This window comes from Thamnophis elegans, chromosome Z (genome assembly GCF_009769535.1).
Source record: "Thamnophis elegans isolate rThaEle1 chromosome Z, rThaEle1.pri, whole genome shotgun sequence".
Classification (NCBI taxonomy): domain Eukaryota; kingdom Metazoa; phylum Chordata; class Lepidosauria; order Squamata; family Colubridae; genus Thamnophis; species Thamnophis elegans.
In genome coordinates this window covers 119,949,811-119,972,843 of record NC_045558.1, presented here as the reverse complement: position 1 = coordinate 119,972,843, position 23,033 = coordinate 119,949,811, and the positions used below count along the sequence as shown (strand labels likewise).

General features: G+C 42.7%; 1 protein-coding gene across 3 annotated transcripts in view; it reads left to right on the top strand.

The window, feature by feature from the left end:
* Window positions 1-23,033, top strand: part of CNOT3 (CCR4-NOT transcription complex subunit 3) — a 41,799-nt gene that overhangs the window by 5,880 nt on the left and 12,886 nt on the right. The window contains exons 2-14 of one of the 3 annotated variants that reach the window (XM_032235781.1): window positions 1,531-1,737; window positions 4,766-4,817; window positions 6,987-7,061; window positions 7,463-7,530; window positions 7,775-7,849; window positions 9,785-9,874; window positions 12,971-13,099; window positions 15,945-16,040; window positions 16,875-17,094; window positions 18,618-18,751; window positions 19,393-19,449; window positions 20,488-20,803; window positions 22,360-22,465. In XM_032235781.1, the coding sequence (XP_032091672.1) occupies window positions 7,037-7,061; window positions 7,463-7,530; window positions 7,775-7,849; window positions 9,785-9,874; window positions 12,971-13,099; window positions 15,945-16,040; window positions 16,875-17,094; window positions 18,618-18,751; window positions 19,393-19,449; window positions 20,488-20,803; window positions 22,360-22,465 (1,316 nt within the window). In that variant the 5' untranslated portion in view covers window positions 1,531-1,737; window positions 4,766-4,817; window positions 6,987-7,036. The remainder of the gene's footprint in view (window positions 1-1,530; window positions 1,738-4,765; window positions 4,818-6,986; window positions 7,062-7,462; window positions 7,531-7,774; window positions 7,850-9,784; window positions 9,875-12,970; window positions 13,100-15,944; window positions 16,041-16,874; window positions 17,095-18,617; window positions 18,752-19,392; window positions 19,450-20,487; window positions 20,804-22,359; window positions 22,466-23,033) is intronic. The other 2 variants (XM_032235780.1, XM_032235782.1) reach the window with 2 other exon arrangements.

The window sequence follows — 23,033 nt, the reverse complement described above, 5'->3', positions numbered from 1 at the left end:
GTTATATTTTCAAGCAGGTATGTTGGTGCCTGACAAACAGACATCAGCTTTCACTGAAGTAACAAAAATCCATCTGCAAAAGAGGCCTAAGGCCTATACAAGCAGGAAGTGTGGATTTATGCTCCTTTGTGTGTCTCTGGGTATTGATGGGTAGATACGTTTTAGTAGCTCTAGCAACTACTTAATGTGCACATTAAAGAACAGCTCAAGTCTTTTTGTTTGTTCCTCTGAATTCAGAGAAGTACTTAGGATTAGGCCTTAAAACAGTGGGAAATAAAGTTTAAATTAGCCTTGATACGGGGCAAATTAAATCATTATTTGTCTTGTTTTAAAATTAGTCCACTTTGACTCAAACCAAGTCATTTGTGCCTGCACAGTAAATAACAATTCACCCTTTAAATGAACCTTTGTATACTGGGAAGTGTTCTGTTATTGTTTTTTTCTTCAGAAACCAATCAGGAATTCTTCTTTTAAAGAAGTGAGGCGAAAAAAAGCTTCCTAAAAACAGAAAACTGCTTTGTACATCACTGTTAAGCTTAAGTAAAACTTGAGAGCGCTCCTAAAACAGGATAGGCAGGAAGTTATTTGAGACAGTTGGAGTAGTGTCCTCTATATAATTTATTGTAGATCAAGAAAGCTTTATAGTTACCTAGTTTCTGAACGAAAGCTAGGTTTACCTCATACAGCTGGCTAAAATGTGGATGGTAAATTTGTGTCTCTGGATTTTCACATAACCATGTTTAATTGAATAAATCTTGTTATTTACACAACACACTGATCTATAAATGAATTGATTATATTTTAGATTAGCAAAAGTGAATTTGGGCATTTCAATAAACAATAGTACAGTTAGCCATGGGTTAGCATATTATGTGAGCACAGCCAAACCATGTTAAAGCACTTTTCCTTTCTGTTGCTTTGGTTGAAGAAAACCAGGAAGGGCTTTTTCTGCAAAATGATCTGATAATGGAGTATGATATTACGGTAATCACAAATACATGGTCTCAGACGGCCCTGCATTTTTATGTTTATTCTCATCTGCCAGATGCTTCATACTTGACTGTCAGTGATGAATCTATAAGCTTTTATAAATATAGAATGGTTTGGCCATGTACTGTTTCACTAAGTAAGCTTCCCATTAAAATTTAGAATATTAGGAAACCACTAAATTGTTTAATAGAGTAGATGTAAGTAATTTAAAATAAAAATGTAAGTAAGCGTTTTGATAAGCAAAGTAGAAATCTGTAGCAAAATCCCCCATTCCTAAGGTTCCTAGGGCTTATCCCACAGAGTATCATTTTCCAGTCCAGTGTCCTCCAGATGTGTTGGCATACACTTTCATAGTATCCACTATGTGCTTACACAGTGTTTTTCATCCTTGGCAATTTTAAGATGTGTGGCCTTCAACTCCCGTAGTTCCTCAGCCAGCAGGACAAACACCACACTAACCAAATTGCCTGTTGATGGACAAATCACTCCGTTTTCTGAACAAAATCCTCCTTTCAGCCAGGTTTTTTTTTTTAAATATAGATCAGCTTTCTTGCTCAGCCTTTTCAAAGTGTGGGAAAGCTCTCAGGATTTTCTGCTACAATCCATACCGGCTGATGATGAATCTTGGGAGCTGAAGTCTTAAGATGGCTGTGATGATGTTAACCTGAATTTGCAAACTAACTCAAAGGAATTGACCTGACTTCCTAGCGAACCTTTTCAACAGCAGTAACGTGCAAAAATTGGCAGGTAAAGCTGGGAGAAAAGAGAGATCAACACTTGGTAAATGACAGCAAATGAAGCTGCTCTTAATGGTCTGGAACAACTATTGGGGAGATAAAGGGGAGGGGGAGGGAATGAAAGCGTAGCTCTGTTCCTCCAATGGCAGATTTCATGGTCTACTCTCCACCCAGGCTTCCTGTAATTAGCAGGACTTTCATGCTGCCTCTCAGCAGAGAGGAAGAAGAGGGGTTTGCAGAGCAAGCAAAAGTGCCCAGTCTGGTTGAAACCGTAGCTGGGAGGTTCTTATTTTGCAAAGACTGATTTTAGAGGCATAAATACGGTTTCCCCCTCCCATTAGGTGGAAATTTAGCTACTTGGAAGTGGCAGCTCTCTTGCCGGGCTCCCAGAACACACCAAACTAAAACCAGGTTTTGTTTTATTGTTGATTTAGTCTGTTGGGTGAACCAGGAAATGTGGTTTGTAAAACAGTCTTATACTTTTAGAGCAGGGGTGGGGGGTGGGCAGTCTTTTTGTGGCTGGCGCTATAATGGGTTAGGTGAGAAGCACAGTAGCTGGAATCGGGATTGTGCTATACCTATTTAGTCTGTGTGTGTATTATTTACTTCCCACCTCGGAATGGGAGAGAACTGTGATGTGTATTTCTGGTAACTGCAGTCAGAGGTGACTAATGGGGCTACTAAGAAGGGTTGTGGGGGGCTGTGAAAGTCTTGGGATCTCAAGGTTACCCATTCCTGATTTAATGTATTAGATGCAGTCATGTGTAAGGTGTGGGATTTAAAAAAAATGGAGGGGGGAAGCTTTCCTTCTGTTTTCCTTTATATTTTTGTTTTCTTTCTTAATGGATTATGAAATATAGCTTGATTATTTTTAAAAGAAATGTTCCCGTGTTGTTTCCTAATCTTTACCTCCAAATGATTTATGAACACTATATAGTAAGACTTTTATGTAAGATTAATTACATTATCATATATAGTATACTAGAGTGTAACTCTGAAATACAAATGTAAGAGGCATTGACATTTATTTTTACAGCAGAAGGAAGGGCTCAGCCTATCTTTGATAATAGGCTTCCTTCCTCTTATTGATGTAGAGATTGCTGGATTGTGGCCTGTCCTTCACTAGTCCTCAAAACCTTGGGAATGGGGTGAACATTGGCAGTAGCATCCATTTATCTATACTTACAAAGAATGCTAAACATAAGTATTTCATATTTTAAATTTCTTTCTGCTCACCTCCCAAAACTGGAAAAGCTTTCTGAATTGCTTTCTGCAAGTTTTATTTTTCAACATTTCTGGAAAGTTTACATCCTCAGTTTGCTAAGTGTGCATAATTGTAACTTATTTAGTAAACCAGGGTTAAGCAAGCCTTTATGTATAATGTGTGAATGTATCTTGTGCTTGCTTTATTATCCATTCTTTTTCTTAACTCTGTAATTTGCTTCTGAGTAGATATGAGTGAAGACAAAATGCATCTAGGTCTTTGATTATCAGAGGTTGTGGTCCCTGGACTAAAATATGGCTAGCTAATTTGGCTTAAAATGTATGAGGCCAGTCACTGTGGTTTACTTATCGATCATTGTATTGCTAAAACTAAGGTTTGGCTGATTAGTAATCATGGCTTAGCCAGAACTTCCCTTGATTACTCAAGGCTTTGTACTTCTCTTTAAGTTTGGGCATTAAACCACTGTTTAGCCATAATTTGTGGAATAAACCACAATAGTCTCGGTTCTCACCACATACTAAGCTGTTTAGATCCAATTATATTTTGGTCTAGCACGTTGTGTACAAATTCATGTTCATGAAGGAAGGATTACCTGCATAGGATGGGGACAGAGATGGGAGAGCCGTTTTGGACTCGCAGTTCCCTTGATAAGTTTGGGATGGAATTTGGATATTAGCAGAAAAGGAAGGTGCTTGAAAGAACAATTTCAGGAAATTTATGCCAGGCCAGGTAGAGAACTTGGGGAACGAAATGGAGTTCAGCAGTCCAGATTTGATCTAGAACAGAATGATAGGATAGGCTGATAATAGTATCTTCTGTATGTGCCTAAATCTACCAGATTTGAAAACTAGCAAAGCAAAGAGCACACAAGGTTAATCTTTTTATATACCATCTTTTAAGTTTAGGGACTTAAAAAAAACAGTAAGGGGGTCCACCTAATATGATATTTCTCCAAGTATAAACTTGTCCAGTTTATCACTTCAAGATGCTATTTTATTTATGCAATTGGCTTTAGAGCAAAATTCTGAGAACTAGACTTCGGGGTTTTCTAAAAAGAGAAGGAAAACATCAGCTCCGTGATATTTTGAGGAGTGGGGCACAAAATTTGTTCAGCCATGGGAGTTAATCCCTAATATTTACCAGTCTTTCTCCCACAGGCAGCTCATGGTTTTTCTTAGCACATTTTCAGTCAAGGAAGAGAGAGATGCCCCTTTGTGATCACCTGGAGGCTTTTCTCTTATCACTGTCAAGAAAGCAAGCAGCTGCTCATGCTAGTGACCGGAAGGCTTGCCAGCTTGATTCTCTGCCTAGCATGCAAAGCTTAACCTGCTTACTTTGGCATGGCCAGTGGCTTTTAAAAGCACTGAAAGCCTGCAGGGAGAAAGAAAAATACTGCAGATGTGAGGGATGGTGACCTAGATGTTATTTTGTGGGGGGGAGGAGGAGAAAAACAAACTACCGTTTTTGTTGTGCTTAGTTCTCTTACTCAATTGTATAACAGCTAGATTTGTGCAGAACACAAAACAGGGTTAATTCAGAGTCAAGTCTGCTAGGTAATCCTAGAAAAAAATGGGTTAAGTCCATGAACCGTGGTTCAGTTAACTATGGATAAACATGTCTCAGAAATACATATTGCAAACCTCTCCCCCAATTGGCTGAGTTTGCAAAAGGTGTTGAACCATATAGCAACCCGTTAACACAGCATGTTGATTAAGCCATGGGGGATCTGTATAGATTTTCTCTCAAGCTTCCTAGCATGGAGGAAGGTGAGCATGGTTCCTCCTCCTAGCCATATATTTTCTTACCTTTATAGGAAAGGAACCGGCTGGAGAGTAGGTCAACAGCAAGTGCCCAGGGGCCTCTAGGTAAGTGTAAGATTGATCTGCTTTCTTCAGAAGGCCCCAGGGCCTCCCAGCTAAAGCTGCTCTGCTGAATAACTTAGACTAGAAATAACAGCGGCTTGTTGATGCTTAAGATGTCCTTCCCGCTCCAGTTTTGTATATGTACTCAAGGTATGGCTTTCGGTTGAGATTCCTTTCATTTTCATCCTTAGTTTGGTTTGGTTTTCCAATTGAGGAAACGAGACATTTGAGAGGTGCAAGCAACTACAGGTAGACCTCAACTTACAACAGTCCATTTAGTGACTGTTCAAAGTTACAGCGGCACTGGAAAAAGTGACTTATGACCATGCTTGAGACTGTTGCAGCCTCCCCAGGGTCACGTGGTTTGCATTCGAATGCTTGACCACTGGTTCATATTTATGATGGCTGCAGGGCCCCGGTGTCATCTTGTGAGACCTTCTGACAAGCAAAGTCAATGGGGAAGTCAGATTCACCTAACCATCAATTACTAGTTTAATGACTGAAGGGATTCATTTAACAGATGTGGCAAGAAAAGTTGTAAAATGGGGCAAAACTCACTTAACAAATGTCTTACTTAACAACGTACATTCTGGGCTCATTTGTGGCTGTAAGTGGAGGACTACCTGTTCTCCATTTGGCCTTTTGAGGGGCCATTTCTAAAGCCCAAGTGAGATTTATTGAGGAATGCAGCCTGGGGGATGTTAGGGAGGCCAACAGCAGAGCCTCTTTTCCACTCAGGGCCTGTTTGGATCCGATGGCTTAAAGAGACACAAGAAAGGAAAGGGACAGTCTCACTTTAAGGCTCAAAATTGGCCACTAGGACTGAAACGGGGGATGGGGTGGCTCTTTTTCTTCCTTGTGTTTGTACTTCTGAAAAGCATTGCCTCACATTCCAAAACCTCAGGATAGGCGATGTTGAGAAAAAAACCTAATGCATTGTTTTAAAGCATGGATGTCCAATTCTGGTAACTTTATGACTATTGGACTTCAATTCCCCAGCCAGCATGGAGAATTCTGGGAATTGAAGTCCACAGGTCTTTAAAAGTTTCCATAGTTGAATAAACATGGTTTGACAAAAGTGAGCAGTTGAAAATTGCAATCTTGTTTAAATCCTCTCCAAATCTCTCCTACTTAGATATGCCCTTCTTCGGCCTTTCCCGTTCAGGCTCTTATCTCTGAAGGAGAGAAAAATGCTTTCAGCACCTCTGGGAAAAAAACCCTCTCTGTTTTTCCTACCCTCTCTTCTTCTTTTCTTTGCAGACATTGGAGGAGGAGAGCCTACAATTTCAGGAGGAGTCTGGTAGCTTCTTTTTTGACTGGCACATTTCATTCAAAGACATAAGCTTTTGTGAGCCCTAGTTCAGGCTTTTTAATAACATTCATTCTGAAAACTTGCTACCAAGCTCTTCCTGATATTTCTCTTTCTCTCTCTCTCTCTCTCTCTCGCTCTCTCTCTCTCTCTCTCTCACACACACACACACACACACACACACACACACACACCTTTTCTTTGCAAACCTTTCTATTATTCAGGTAGATGTTATGGATTTTATTTGGGGGCGGGGAGGGAAGTTCTATATCTTTAATTGGCAAAACCCCATGGAGAAAAGATTTTCCGGACATGGAAAGGAAAAGTACAGGTAATCCTTGACTTACAACCACAAGTGAGCCCCAATTTTTGTTGCTAAGTGAGACTCATGTTAAGTGAGTTTTGCCACATTCCACGACATTACTTGCCACAGTTGTTAAACGAACCATTGCAGTTAAGTTAGTAAGATGGATAATAAGTGAATGTGGCTTCCCCATTGATTTTTCTTGTCAGACGTTCACAAAAGTTTGATCACATGACCCCAGGACACACTGCTAGCATCACAAATAGGAGTCAGTTGCCAAGCATTTGAATTTTGATCACATGACCATGGAGGTGCTGCAACGGTCGTGTGAAAAACAATCACAAGTCATTATTTTCAGTACCATTATAACTTTGAACGATTACTGAATGAACTGTTGAAAATTGAAGACTATACCTCATCCCTGATTTTCTACTTTATGCTGCTGTTTCAGAGTAGATTTTGGGGTATGGGGGAATGTAGAAGGAAAATAGCCTTAGAACACCTGGTTTTTCTTTGCCTTATTTTTTGTAATTTTTTTTCTGCTTGTTCTCCTTAAAAGTGTCAACGCTCTATAAAGTATGAAGAGAGCCCCCCTATAGTGAAGGAAACATGGCAGATAAGAGGAAGCTACAAGGTAAGCTCCGTGGCTGGGCTAGGAGCCTGGTTGTGTAGCAGAAGAGCAGAGGGCCTGTTCACTTAGACTGGCGCAGAAGAAAGAGACGGGCATAAATTTAGCAAAAGGCAAACAGGATTCTTTCTTTGAATGCCTGGCACAGGATGCTATATTTTCCAAGCGAGTATGGGATGCGATTAGGGAAGTACGAAAAGAGTTAGGTTTTCTGTTGGTGTAGGAAATCACTAAAAAGGGGGCAAAGGTGTTCGAATTTGGGAAGAAGGAGAAATAGGCAGCGTTTCCAAATTCCGATTGTCTTTCTCTTCCCCTTTTAGGCTTCAGGGAAGGTATGAATCTTTTAGTTCCTGTGATTGCTTTCAACTAATTTATGTTTTGGGACAAACCCCATCCCCTTCTTGCAGGTGAGATCGATCGGTGTCTCAAAAAGGTATCGGAAGGTGTGGAGCAGTTTGAAGATATCTGGCAGAAGGTGAGGGCTGCTGTTGTCTCTCTGCCTGGGTTCTGTCCAATCTCCTTATCACCCCACGTAGTTCCTCATCCTAATTTTATTTTGGGGGACAGAGGATCAGGGAGAGGAGGGGAGGTTTCCATTTGGCTCCCGCTTTTCCTCCTTTATCCAGTTTGATTTTGCCCTCCACTTCTTCCATGACACTGTCAACTCCAGCCTTCATCACATCTTGGGATTTCCCCCCCCCCCCCTCTCTCTGCTACAGCTCCATAATGCAGCGAATGCCAATCAGAAGGAGAAATATGAAGCCGATCTGAAAAAGGAGATTAAGAAGCTCCAGGTAAGAATGAGCCAAGCTTCAGTATTCTTTGACAACCCAATCTCAGGAGATTAGTTATGGGGAATAGACTTAAATCCAGGGAAAGGCAGATGGGAAATGTCGTCCCCAAAAGGCTTTTGTTGGATAAGAAGAGGGGATGAGCAGTTTATGAAGTTGCAATGCAGTGTTTGCATTCCTCTGCCGGAGACTGAACCAGAATTCCTCTGTGTATCAAAGGGTCTTGTGAAGCTCCAAGGAAATCAGGGAATCCAGGCAGTTCAAATGGGTATAAATATTTATTGCAAGCTTAAGTGATGTCTGCAAGAATCTGAACTACAGTAGATAAGAGTCATAGGAATTCAAGGTGGGCTGGACATAGATTGTTTGTGGACAGGAAGGGATTCATGACCGATGACATGCTTGACCCCTCCCTCGGGCTTAGCCCGGTAATCTATAGGTCTAGATCTGTGATGGCAAACCTATGGCACGCGTGCCAAAGATGGCACATAGAGCCCTCTCGGGGGGCACATGCACCGTTGCCAGCTGACATTCTGGATTCCGTCGCACGCATGTGCACCAGATAGTCCAGCATGCATGCGCATTGGCAAGTTGCTCTCTTCTGGGTTCTGGTGTGTGCATGTGTGCCGGCCAGCTGGTCTTCGAGACCAGCTGATGTGCCAGAACCCAGAAGAGAGGAGCTGACTGTCGCACGCACAAACACCAACCAGCTGCTCTCTTCTGGGTTCCGGCACAATCATGCACTTGCAAGCACAAGTGCTCCAGTTTTGGCACTCAGTGCCAAAAAGGTTAACCATCACTGTTCTAGCAAGCTATGTTGAGTTGCTGATGGCTTGACTTGTAACAGACGAAAGTGAAATCCGATAGTTACAGGTAGTCCTTGACTTACAACCATTCATTTACTGACTATTTGAAGTTACAACAGCACTGAAAAAGGTGGTTTAGGACGGGTCCTTGTTGCAGCATTCAACATGATCATGAAAATTTGGACTCTTGGCAGCCAACATGTATTTATGACGGTTGCAGTGTCCAGGGTCACATGATTGCTATTTGCAATCCTCCCAGTCAACTTCCAATAGACCAAATCAATGGGGGGGGGGAGCTGGATTCACTTAACAACCATGTGATTCGCTTGCAGTGATTTGCTTAACCATGCACAAAAGATTGCAAAATTGAGTATGACTCATTTAACTGCCTCGCTTAGTTGTTAGTTAAAATTTCTCTCCCAGTTGTGGTCATAGGTTAACCACAAGTAGTCCTCGACTTATCACAATTCATTTAATGACTGTTCTTAAGTTACAACAGCACTGAAAAAAGAGATTTGTGACTGTTGCAGCATCCCTATGGTGACATGATCAAAATTCAGACGCTTGGCAACTGACTCATCTTTATGACGTTTGCACTGTCCTGATGTCATGTGATCACCTTTTGCAACCTTCTGGCAAGCAAAGTCAGTGGGGAAGCCAGGTTCACTTCACAACCGTGCTAGTAACTTGACAACTGTAATGATTCACTTAAAAACTGTGGCAAGAAAGGTTGTAGAATGGGGCAAAATTCAATTAACAAGTATCTCGCTTAGCAACATAAATTGTGGGGTCAATTGTAAGTCGAGGACTGTCTGTACCTGTATAGCAGAGGGGTACAGAAATGAGCCCATACTCATTCTTTATGTTTGATCATTTCTGTACTCACAGGCTTTCCCTAACCTGAAGACACACAGAAGGATTGAATTTTGTATAATTACTAACCACCATGATCATTGACTGGCTGTGGATTATGGAATTTGAATTTGATATGTCTAGAAGGCACTAAGTTGGTAAAGACTATTCTAAAAAGTTTCACTGTTATGGGTGTTACTCTAGGATTAGTCTCTGCTGGAAAGATCTAGTGATAAAGGGAACAGAATTTGATCATGGAACTACTTTTCTCTTTCTGCAGAGATTGAGGGACCAGATCAAGACATGGGTTGCATCCAATGAGATTAAAGACAAAAGGCAGCTAATAGACAACCGGAAACTCATTGAGACGGTAAAAATTCAAACTGAGAGAAAAGAATCTACTAGCTATTATGTGTCAGTGCTGAGCAAAAATTCAGGTGAAATGGATGTTTTTCAAGGAAACTCTGTGGTTTTGGAGAACTAAATGAACCAGGTTTAATTTTGTCCAGTCATAGGTTTAATTCTTACCAGCTTTTGCATTTAAGTCTTCTTGATATTTTTATGCTTAGCTCCTCTTTAACAGTGTTGCTATTGGCTGCTAGCAGTGTGACCTCATAAAGGTGAGCCATCTGGCCATCTCACTTATTACTTAAGCGGAGTAAGTGATAGAAAAGGGGTTCTGTGGGGAGCCCAGGACCTTTTTCCACACAACCTTCCTTAGAGTGACAACATGGGATAGATGGTAAGACCTTCTTAGTTTAAGGGTTTAACTGGTAGTGCTTGTGGAAGGTTTTCTAAACTTTGAGAGCGGAGACTTCGAAATAAGAGACTTTGCAAGGATCAAGCTGTATCTTGTATTTCCTAGGCAACCTGAATCAGTAGACATTTTATACATTTTCTTTTTTTTCCGGGGGTTCTTACAAACCTCCCTGTTGTATTTTTCTAGTGTCAAATCTAAGCACTGTAATTAAAAAAGAGTGATGGTGATCATCAGTATCTTTTTGTGGGGACAAAAATGCATTTTTAAGAGCCACGGTGGTGCAGTGGTTAGAGTGCAGTACTGCAGGCTACTTCTGTTGACTGCCAGCTGCCAGAAGTTTGGCAGTTCGAATCGTACCAGCGGAAGGTTGATTCAGCCTTCCATCCTTCCAGGTCAATAAAATGATGCCCCAGATTGTTGGGGGGCAATATGCTGACTCTGTAAACTGCTTAGAGAAGGCTGGAAAGTACTATGAAGCGGTATATAAGTCTAAGTGCTATTCTATTTGCTGCATCGTTCATGATTCGGGGTTGTTCTTCTCTATGTTATATGGCTCCAGTGGTGGGTTGCCAATTTTTTTACTACTGGTTCGGGCATGCTCCTACGCGTGCAATGCTTCTGCACATGTGCAGAAGTGGATGGGCAGAGCATCCCGCCGACACTACTATCGGTTTGCCCAATCCGGGCGGAACCAGGAGCAGCCCATCTCTGCATGGGTCCATGTGACACTGCTTTGGGTATTTGTGGACAATATCTACTTGTTACTAACTTTGTGACTGAAAATGTCTTTTTGTGCCTCACTTATGTATATATAGCCATCAGTGTCAGTATTATGTAGAAGCAATTAAATATTAAAATACTGATTTTAAAAAACATTTGAATTGACAACCCGCGTTCCTGTTGGGGAACCATTTTAGATATATTTCCTTTCCTAAATGGAGAAGCAGAAAGATAATGAGCAAGAAAAAAAAACTATAAGAGCAGGAGTGACCTCTGACTTCCTGCTGATTTTCTCGTTGAATTTCTTTGTGGGAATTTGGTGGGGAGCATCAGAAATCTTCCTTTCTTCTCTCCCTTTCCTACTGCTCCCGGGTGGGAGAAAGAGCAAGGGATTACAAGACTGGTTGGGAAACTGTCGTGAAATATAAAAAAATATAGATCATTTGAGTGCAGCAGCAGCCAATAGCACTGAAGCAGCTACAGTTTCCCAAATTTCAAGGTCCTGGGCCCCAGATTTTGGATACATTCTATAAATTAGCCCATTTGAGGTACTTAATTGTTGCCATATGATGCATCGTTTTTTGCCCCATTAGAGGGCATGACCTTGAGTAGCAGCTAGATGGGCGTGGCAAAACCATTCTTTTGATACTTTCAGCTAGGAAAAAAATCAGTCCCACTATAGTAGTAGCACCATGTTAATGAGATTCACTAGTTTGGGTTGGCCTGCTTATTTGAATAACTCAACATTGTAGACAAAACAAGCTTATGAATTTTGCTAAGGAACTTACCACAACAGTTCAGGAGCCAGGATTTCTGTATAGGAAGAAATAGAGTGAGTCCCTATTTTTAGAGGACTAAGATTCTGAATTCAAGGATAGGCAGTAGAATTTATCTCTGGACAAGATTCCTCAGCAGGATTCCCTTCTGGGTTTTTTGGAGCCAACTTTCATCACTTCCAAGCAATATCAGGTTAAGGTTGGTTTTGAAACTTAACCTACAAGGGGTAATCAAATAGATCAAATTAAGATGCAGATAAAAGCCATTTTAAATGGTCTGAGATCTCCCTCTTCTTTTAATCTGCTCTGTAATCGTTCTAATTGCTGCTTCTGCTTCGCCTAAGCTGGTTAGGAATTTCTCCAACTGATGGGAGACTGCAGAAATCAGCATCCAATTAATTCTGTGTCCCTCCCCACAACCCAACATTTCTTCCCACCTGTTCAGTGATTTTCAAGCAACCAGACTGGTCACCATGAGGGGAGAAGCTGTTCAGTTGTAAAAGAGAAAATGAAAGGATAGCTTAATAGTCATCTTGGTGGCTTAAATTTTCCCGAGGATGTAGAATTTATGGGAGATGCAATAAGATGCAACCATCACCTCAGACTCCAGAATTCATTCTGCAGATTCATTCATTCTGTCTTTGTGGTGACTTTGCTTATCCTGAAACAGAGCCAGAAGTTAGTTGCAATAGAAGAAAATATCTGTCGGTCAGGGTTGAACTGTGGGGTCCTTGGTGCTCTCTGAGCTTGGTTGATTGCTTGTTTACAAATGTTTCAGTACCCAAATTATGTAGATAATGTTGATGTTACCTAGTTGGGCAATGAAATGTCTGCAGGCAAACAAACCAAGTTCAATGAGCACCAAGGAGTCCAATATAAATTAATTTGTTCTGCTGCCAAATACAAACAGTGGCATTGCATATGTTCACCCAAATTCTGAAAATTCGAGAGTGGTGGAGATATTACATATGGAGGAGCCCTATGATTTGACCATAAGCGTTTTGGGGTTTTCCCACCCTCTTTTCAGATAGAAAATGGTGGTTGAAGTTATGTTCATCAGAGCACATTTTTTATTTTATTGCAGTGTAGACGTGCATTTCAAATGATCGAATGCTGGAAAATGCCTGCTAGGGGCTGGATTCTGAGCCCCCCTGAGAACTGTTTCCTGCTTTGCGTTAACTCACGGAGACTTTGTAATCTCTCTTTCCAGCAAATGGAGCGGTTCAAGGTAGTGGAACGTGAGACCAAGACAAAAGCCTACTCCAAAGAGGGGCTGGGCCTGGCCCAGAAAGTGGACCCAGCCCAGAAGGAGAAAGAGGAAGTTGGGCAGTGGCTGACGGTGAGAACTAGGAAATGTTGGCTGGATTGGATGGCAAAGCAGCTTCTGGAGAAAGCGGGGAGCAGAACTCATTTTTCCCAACCTTAGACTGAAAATGTAAAGGGTCCATCTTAGAAATTACTTATGTGACTTATTAGAAGTTACTAGATAGGGTAAAGAGCATCTCGAAACTCTATAATTTGCAGTGGTTGATGGCCCAAAGGCAGGGGTCTCCAAACTTGGGAACTTTAAGGCTTGTGGAATTCAACTCCCAGAATCCCCCAGCCAGTCTAAAAGAGCCCTTTCCCTTATCCCCTCCTCTAAGGTTAAAATCGAAGCCAGAATTTTTGTCTTCCAAGAAGGAGACGCTTGTGGATATTTTGGTTGCTCAATACCAAAAAGTCTCATGACAACCTGAAAAGAAATTCTCTTGCCTGAATAAGGGAGAAGTTCTGGTGGTGATGACCCTTGGCTACATAGACAGTTGCACAATTAGAAGAATGCAGCCATATCTTTGAACTCATTGAATGCAGAATAGAGGTTGAAGCTGGCCATAGAATCATAGGGCTGGGAAGGACCTTGGAGGGAGCCCAGAGGGAGTTTCTCCAAGTCAATTCACAGGAGTTGTCAGTAACCAGTGTAGTTTGGGGAATAGATTTGGGGGCCATGCTGTTGGAAAATGGCGGTTTGTTAACAAGTTTTGTGTGTCACATCTCTTGGCCCACTGATTTTTATTTTAACCAAAATTTTATTTATATACGTATTAATACTATAAAATACAGAAATACAAAAAGAAAATAGTGGGAAGATAGGCGAGGGAAAAGTGTGGGGAAAAGGGAAAAAAATGGTGTTGACTTCTAACTTCAATACTGTAAAATAATAAATTAACAGCATCAAACCTCAATTTTTTTACTTTTAGATAGTAGTGTAAACTAGCCATTTCTACAACAAAAAAAGTCTAATCAGTAGATATCTAATCAGTAAAATCCAAAGTCAATGTTTCATATATTTTTCCCCACTGGAGCACAAAGTTCAGAAGCAGTTTTCAAGCAGAAAGAAAAGTAGTTGTATTTTTGTCTTTAATCAAGGAGGTCAGTTTGGCCATCTCTGCTAACTCCCACCAGCTTCTGCAACAGTTTATCCATGTGGGGCTCACTTATTTTTTATTTTTAAAAAAGACAAAAAAGACATTGCTTCAATTATTATTTGATTTGAATTGCAACTTGGCCTGATTTTCTAACAGCAAAGAAGCAATTTACGAGGGCTGGTTTCTGTTCAAGCTTAGAAATTGGGGAAAATTGAAATATTTGGCTGTGAAAGTGGCGCCTTACAGGATTTATCTTTGTTTTGGGCGTTTTAGTGTGCTCCAGACAAATGATAGCGCCAGTTAAACACAAACTTATGGAAATCCTTCCTCAAATGCAAGAAAAACAAGCCCAAGTGGCATTTGTGTACAGTTTTTGTGCACATATGTGCACAATTACTCATTTATTTACATATCGCACAACTCAGTCATGACCCTAAATGGTTTTCCGAACTTAATGGAGCAGAATAAATAAAAGTAGAGTCAGAAGGAATGAATATGCAGCAAGGACTGATAATGACAATAGTAGCATCTCCAGTTAGCGTTAATATTGGATCCTTCTGGGTATAGATAATGGAAAGAAACTGGTTAGGAAGAGCTGCAAGATCTATTGGCGAAATAGTTCTTTATGGCTCTTAGATCCTGGCATTGCCAAGCTAATTAATGCACATAGCTTGTTAAGAATACCATCACAAACAACTGGGAGGGAAGCTGGTTGCTTTTAGTAATACCTAATTGTTACCATCTGTGCTTTCCTCATTGTATATTTAAAGGAGAAAGGGAAACACTGAGATCAGGAGCAAATTAAATGAAGAAAAGACAGAAAACATTCCCTCCCCTCCACATATATACTGTTCATGTACGTACATATAACCAGAAATGGTAGAAAACAATAGCCCAGAAAATAAGAAGTCTGTTGCTGGCATTCAGAGCAGCCCAGTGCCCTGCAGAAGCCTCATTAGGAAACAGCCTCTGCCATTCAAGATATCATTTCAGCAGATCTATGGACTGTGGCCCAGGAAATGTCATTCTTAAAATAAATCAGATGGTCTTTTTAAAGACAGCCACCAGAAACACTTCTATTGTACAAATGTCTGCTCTATGCTACCCAGCAACTGATACTGATAAAACATTTTTTAGAAAATAGACCATAGGCTGGGAGTTGCCATATTTTTCAGAGTATAAGATGCACCTTCTCCCCCCCCCAAAAAAAAGAGGGTGAAAATTTGGTTACGTCTTATACACTGAATGTAGCCCCACCCACCCACCGTCCCCAACCCTTTGGCCTCTGCCTCCCAGCAATTTACCTCTTTGCAGCAAAGGGTGCGGAGGCTTCAGTAAGCTATAGCCGTGATGGCGAATCTATGCACACGTGCTACAGGTGGCACACGGAGCCATTTGTCAGAGCACGTGAGGCATTGCCTTGTCAGCTGGCCAGCTGACTTGGGCCTTCTTTTGAGGCCACTTTTCGCTCGTTACCCCATATGCTCTCAATTTTTCACATATCTCCCAGAATTTCTGGGGCTTTCCAGTTGAAAATCCCTGTAGATTAATTATTTTTTACCCATTAGGTGGTCGGCAGTGATCTGCTTCATTAACAAGTCTAGTTTGTTCCTTTTTCCTGCATAGCTAAGTAACCTTGTCAGGAATGGTGTAGGGTTTCCTGCTTGGGCGGGGTGGGGGTGGACTAGATGACCTCCCAATTCTTGTTAATCTGTAATCTGGATAATGATCTCTTTGTCTGCTTCCTCTCTCCTCCCTCCCTCCCTCCCTCCCTCCCAGAATACAATAGACACCTTGAACATGCAGGTGGATCAGTTTGAGAGCGAAGTGGAGTCACTCTCGGTCCAGACGCGCAAGAAGAAAGGAGACAAGGATGTGAGTTGATGAAATGGCTCTTTAGACGCTTGTGCCTACAGTGCATTGGGGATTAATGAATGGAGCTCAGTGTGGAAAATCCAGGCATTTTGAGAGTTTGTGAAATCCTTTATTGATTAGATCCGACCTTTCTTTTCATTCAGGAGCTCAAGACAGTGTACTGGGTACCTCTTATTCCCCCCCCCCCCCAACAGCCCTGTGAGTTGAGCTGGGCTGAAGAGAGGGAGAGTAAATGGCCCAGGGTATTCCAAGGAGCTTCCATGACTGAGGGTGGATTAGAAACTGGGTCTCCTTGGAATCATTCCAATATCGGAGACGGGTGAACCGAAGGGGTGAATTGGCAGTCAATTTGCATTGCAAGTGGATAGCCTAAGTTTCATGTCTGAGTTGGACTTAGCATTTCAGAACATAGCATGTCCAAAATTGGCAGTTATTTCAGAGGCATGTATTACCTGTCTTTTCTTTTTTTCCCAATAAGCCTGAGCAGTCAATAACATTTTTAGAGCCTTTTTTAGCATTGTGCTCTCCGAAGATTGGAGAGACAGGATTCCCCTTTCCAGGAGTTTTGCGACACCAACACATTTCGAGGTCAGGAAATGGTGCATTATAAAATGTGCATGTCCACATCCCAACCCAAAGACTAGGAATTCACTAAGTCAGAACCCACAAGCCCCCCCCTTATCGGTCAGCCCAGCGCTTCTTCTCAACCATGGCAACTTTTAAAGAGGTGTGGACTTCAACTCCCAGAATTCCCAGCCTGCATTTTAAAAGTTGCCAAGGTCGAGAAACACTGGCTAAGCGTGTGATCCAACCTGTCCTTCCCCCGAGAAACAGAAGCAAGACCGGATCGAGGGCCTAAAGCGGCACATTGAGAAGCATCGGTACCACATCCGGATGCTGGAGACAATCCTGCGCATGCTGGACAACGACTCCATCAACGTGGACTCTATCCGCAAAATCAAGGATGACGTGGAGTATTACGTAGATTCTTCGCAGGACCCCGATTTTGAGGAGAATGAGTTTCTCTACGATGACCTCGACTTAGAAGACATTCGTAAGTGTTGCCTCCGGGCGGACAGTCATGGGGGAGATGACAGTTGAAGTGGTTGCAATAAAATCACCATAGTTTCCCTCCCCATAAAACTCAGGACCTTCAAAACCCCTTATATTTTTCTCTTTCCCCGCAGATTCTCTTTTGCTTCTTGAACTGCAGCCATGATTATACAATCTCATTTAACAAGTGCATTCCATTTCAACAGTTGTTAAGCAAAATAGACACTGTGAATACAGAGAGAGGGGGAGAGAGGAAGGGAGGGAGATGTACAGTGTCCTGTGTCCAACCATTTCCCCCCCCCCCTTTTTTCGCCTCTTCACAGAATGGAGAGATTGCTTAAACAAGTGATTTCTTGCTGAACTGCCTTTGTCCCCAACCCAGTGTTTCCTAAAACATGCTTAACTGCACGTTAACTAGGCTCAGTTCTGTGACCTTAATTAGCTGATTAGAACCTGAAACTGACCAACTCTTAAATCAGTTTTACATTGATGACTTTCGTTGTCAGGCACACACACTGGGAAAATGTATTTTTAATACTGTTTATTACCATTGTACTTGCAAATAGTCGCCAACTAAGGTAGTTGCAAAACAAGGCATAGCTGTAATTTTTACTTATTTCTCAGAATTAATTTGTTTTTCCTCCAAGAAATAATGATGAGGTTTTCTTTAAACAAAAAATAGTTTTTTGCTATGAGCTCTCCTTTTATTTTTATGTACAGGTAGTCCTCAACTTACGACCACAATTGAGCCCAAAATTTCTCTGTCTCAGAGAGTTGTTAAGTGAGTTTTGCCCCATTTTATGACCTTTCTTGCCACAGTTGTTAAGTGAATCACTGCAGTTGTTAGGTTAATAACAGGGCTGTTAGGTGAATCTGGTTTCCCTATTAACTTTGCTTATCAGAAGGTCACAAAAGGTGATCACGTGACTCCTGGACACTGCAACCGTCATAAATATGAACCAGTTTTCAAGCATCTGAATTTTGATCATGGGACCATGGGGTATGCTGCAACGGTCGTCGTAAGTGTGAAAAACGGTCATAAGTCACGATGCCGTTGTAACTTTAAATGGTCACTAAACGAATGGTTGTAAATTGAGGACTACCTGTGTAAGAGTAAGTGTGATCCATGAAAGCTTTGCATAAGACATTGGTTAGCCTGCAAGGTGCAAAAAAATTGTTATATTTTACAAAATCTACCGTGGTTACTGCACTTTAAACATCTAGAACAGTGGTCCCCAATCTTTTGGGCACCAGGGAGGGTTTCGTGGAGAGAGGTTTTTCCACAGACCGGGGGTGGGGGGGGAGGCATGATTTCATGCTGCCAGCATCCCACAGAGAGGGCTTTGCTTGTTTGCCTGGCCCGGTTTCTGGCATGCCAGACCCCAGGGCCGGTCCAGGTACATCCCTGATCTAGAATTCAAATATACTGAGGTAAGTTTTCTGTGATTGCCTTAACTGGCCATAATGTTTCTGCCTGACTGCATAAGCGTCTCCCTTCATCTTCTCTTGCTCTTGGTCTTCCAGCACAGGCACTGGTAGCCACTTCCCCACCCAGCCATAGCCACATGGAAGATGAGATGTTCAACCAGTCCAGCAGCACACCCACCTCGACCACATCCAGCTCCCCAATCCCACCCAGCCCTGCAAACTGCACAACGGTAAGGAGGGTCCTGGGTGAAGATGCTGAGGGAACATCCATGGGTTTGTGGGAACGAAGCATTCATGCATGAACTCTGATGAGGGCTTCATTAGCAATAGCAGTTAGACTTATATACCGCTTCATAGGGCTTTCATCCCTCTCTAAGCGGTTTACAGAGTCAGCATATTGCCCCCAACAACAATCCGGGTCCTCATTTTACCCACCTCGGAAGGATGGAAGGCTGAGTCAACCCTGAGCCGGTGAGATTTGAACTGCTGAACTGTTGATCTAGCAGTCAGCTGAAGTAGCCTGCAGTGCTGCATTTAACCACCGCGCCACCTCGGCTCTATTAGGTCAGCTTCCATGTTTACCCACAGGAAGACACATTTTCCTGTGACGATGCTCAATTAGATGCCTTTGAGTTGCACTTGGGGCCTGCTAGCTGCATCCACTCACTTCACACAGCAAGGTTACAGATGTGCTTTGCCATTGCCGCCTTCTGGGGGATGCTTGTCGCTTAACTAGTCTACTCAGTCCCCTTAAAGGCCCAGACAGTCTCCCCTCCAAATATGAAGCAGGGCTGAACTGGCTTCTCATCTTAGAGAGTTGGTTAGATGTTGCTTTGTACTGCGGTACTTAACCTTTCTTTTTCCTTTTTAGGAGAACTCTGAAGATGATAAGAAACGAGGACGGTCAACAGACAGTGAAGTCAGCCAAGTGAGTTTGAAGCCTGGGATTCTTCATCTCGTAATGAAGATGGTGGGAGAGGCTGAAAACAGCCAAGTTTTGGTTAGGGGAAAGGGCCTGAGGACTCTTCTGGGGAGGAAGACGTTTTGGGACTAGTTAGTTAGAACTAACGGAGCTTCATTGTTCCTGATACAGTACAATCTAGTTTTGGTGTCTTGAGCCATTTCCTGAATTACCCCAGAGAAATTGCTCTGAGAAATCCATTCACTTCAGATCTCTTTGCATGTAGAAATACTGCCTATTGAAGCACCGTTTCTCTCGGGCTTTCTTGCACCTGCTTCTACGAGCAAGGTGACATTAATGTGGGAATGCATTTCACCCGACCAATTCCATGTATGAATTTCAAAGACAGGTAGCTCTGTACTTGGGTATGACTGAAATGCTTCATTTGGCTATTTATGAGGAAGGATAAGGGAGTCAGAATTTGAAAATCCCTATGGTTTTGTCTTTGTGATGGGGGGTAAAAAAAATTTTTGCAATCCTATTTGTTATTTTCTGGTAGTCCTCACCAACCACAGTTGAGACTGGCAACTGCGTCATAAGCATTGTGGTCCTTCCTTTACTAATATTTATTAGAATAAAAATATTTTAAAAAATTAAAAGATAAAAAATAAAATGTCAAAAAATTGGGAATACCTAAGTCGACCGTGCTTATAGATTATCCCTGGTATAGGCTCACCTGCTTGAACAGGGGGTTGGACTAGAAGACCTCCAGGGTCCCCTTCAACTCTGTCATTTTCTTAAATGACCATGGGATACTGCGACAGCCACAGGTTCTAGGATTAGTCATAAACCTACTTGTTCATTACCTCTGTATCGCTGAACGGTTGTCGAATAAGCAGTTGGTAAATGAGGACTACCTGTAATTGATTTGTTTTTAATCTCTTCCATTGTGTATTTGGTTTTGAGATATGAATGGCCTGGAGTCTCCCCCGTTGGATCAGAGAAAGTGGGGATTCTTGGGGTGGACAAATGAAAACAAACCTTCCATTCTCTGTTCTGCCTTAGTCCCCAGCGAAGAACGGTTCAAAAGGCCTCCACAACAACCACCACCAGCCTCCTCCCACCATCCCTCCCAGCTACCCGATGGGCGGCAGCTCCAGCACATCGTCCTCCCTGGGCAACGGGCCTGGCTCCAACAGCAACGGGGCCGTTGCTGGCAGCGGGAATGCAAGCAGCAAAGCTAACCCTCCGGCAGGGCATGCATCGACTACCCCAACCCCTTACGCGCAGGCTGTGGCGCCTCCACCTCCCAGCACCAACGCCTCCCAGCCCCGGCCTCCCAGCACCCAGCAGAACGCCAGCAAGCAGAATGGTGCAACCAGTGAGTTTGCTGCAGACGGGCCCCAGGGTGGTCTCGGGTGGCTCCTCTTTTGGGTTTTCCAGGCTTCCTGTGGTGTAGAGCCTGCAGTCATGCTGCAGAACACGACCTTTAAAAGAAGTTTCTCCCCGTTGTTTGGGACACATGGATGAGCTTTTGCTTATACAGGCAGTCCTTGAGTTATGACCGCAATGGAGCCCAAAATTTTATGTTGCAAGGTGAGACATTTGTTAAGCGAGTTTTGCCACATTTTACAACTTTTCTTGCCACAGTTGTTAAGTGAATCGTTGCAGTGGTTAAGTTAGTAACACGGTTGTTAAGTGAATCTGGCCTCCCCGTTGGCTTTGCTGGTCTCAAAATGACCCCCGGGACATTGCAAGTGTCATAAGTATGAGTCGGTGGCCAAGAATCTGAATTTTGATTGTGTGACCATTGGGATGCTGCAATCGTCGTAAGCGTGAAGAACGGTCATAACTCACTGTTCACTGTCTTTGTCACTCTGAATGGTCACTAAATGAACTCCTGTAAGTCGAGGACTACCTGTATATCTTTGCTGTTATTTCCACGGTGAGCTCAGTATATGTGGTCCTCAAATTACAACTGTAATTGAGCCCAGAATTAACAGTTGTGGGTCATTGCAGTCTTAAGGCGAGACATCCACATGAGGCATCCAAATGAGCAACTGCAATAACTAAGTGAAGACCACCGTCATTAAACTAATCAATTTTCCCCAATGGGTATTTTTTTTACTGAAAAATGGAAATAAACGCTGGAAACCAGCAAAAAATGTAAATTGGGTTTTGTATGAAGATGACCTGGCTGCCAAACCCCCAAAATGCCATCACGTGACCACAGGCGGAAATATAGTCATTGTAACTCTGACAACAGGTTATAAATTGCTCTGGGGAGGTCTGTTGTAATTTCAAATGGTTGTTAAGCGGCCAGTCATAAAGCCGAGGACTACCTGTATGTAGACCAGAAGTGTCAAACTAAAGGCCCGGGAGATGGATCCAACCGGTGGGATGGTTAGATCTGGCCCACAGGGCTGTCCTGGAAACAGCGAAGGACTAGCCCACGGGGTCTCTGCCAGCGAAAACATGGCTCGGGAGAGCCACATGCAGCCCTCTGGAGCTCCATTTTCACTAGCAGAGGGCTGCAAGGGGCTGTCCCAGCCGAAAATGGAGGTCGGGAGCCCGTTTTCATTGGCAGAGTGCTCAGGCCACCACAGGCACTCCTGACATGAGTGACGTCGAGCTGGCCACACCTACCCCCACCCCAAGGTCGAATGCAACTCTGATGTGGCCCTCAATGAAATCGAGTTTGATACCCCTGATGTAGACTATTGTTTTACCAATAGAGGACAATCTCCTGCAGTCTAGCTGTCGTCCAGGTGTGTGGGATTCAGTTCCTGTAAATCCTGTCAGGCATGACAGCCAGTTGAAGTGCAGCTCATCCAGAGGGCAGCCAGTTGTGGAAAAATCTGGCATGGGATAAGCCAGGAATTGAGAGATCCAGAGCTCTTTGCTAGAGAGACCTTTAGCCTTTCTGTCTCCTGCTAGGTTACAGCTCCGTGGTAGCTGACAGCAGCTCGGATTCTACACTAAGCAGCGGCAATCAGTCATTGCCTAACCAGACAACGTCACACAACCCACCCAGTGCTTCCACGTGAGTATTTTCTTCTTTTTGCTCCTCTTCCCTCCCTTCCTCTCAATATAACTTTTTTCTCTATAAGCCTGGCAGCTGGACCCCAGTAACTGCAGTCTCACCAGCACCATCACATGTTTTTCCAGGTACAGGTTCAGTTTCAATGTGTTTAAAGTTCTAAGCAGTTCAGGATCTAAATAATTCAAAAGATAAAATTCATTCATGTTAACTCTCAGGAACTGAGAAATAGTTTTGAATATCTTGCTACTTTCTTCTTTCCCCTTTGAAAACATTACAAGTAGCCCTCGACGTAATGACCACAATGGGGTTCAAAATTTCTGTGGGCTAGGTGAGAAATTTGTTAAGTGAGTTTTGCCCCACTTTACAACTTTTCTTGTCACATGTTAAGTGAATCCCTACAGTTGTCAAATTAGTAACTTGGTTGTTAAATGAATCTGGCTTCCCCATTGACTTTGCCTGTCAGGAGGATGTAAAACGTGATCACACACACACACACCGGGACACTGCAACTGTCATTAAATATGAACCGGTTGTCAAGCATTTGAAGGTAAGTCTTGTGACCATGGGG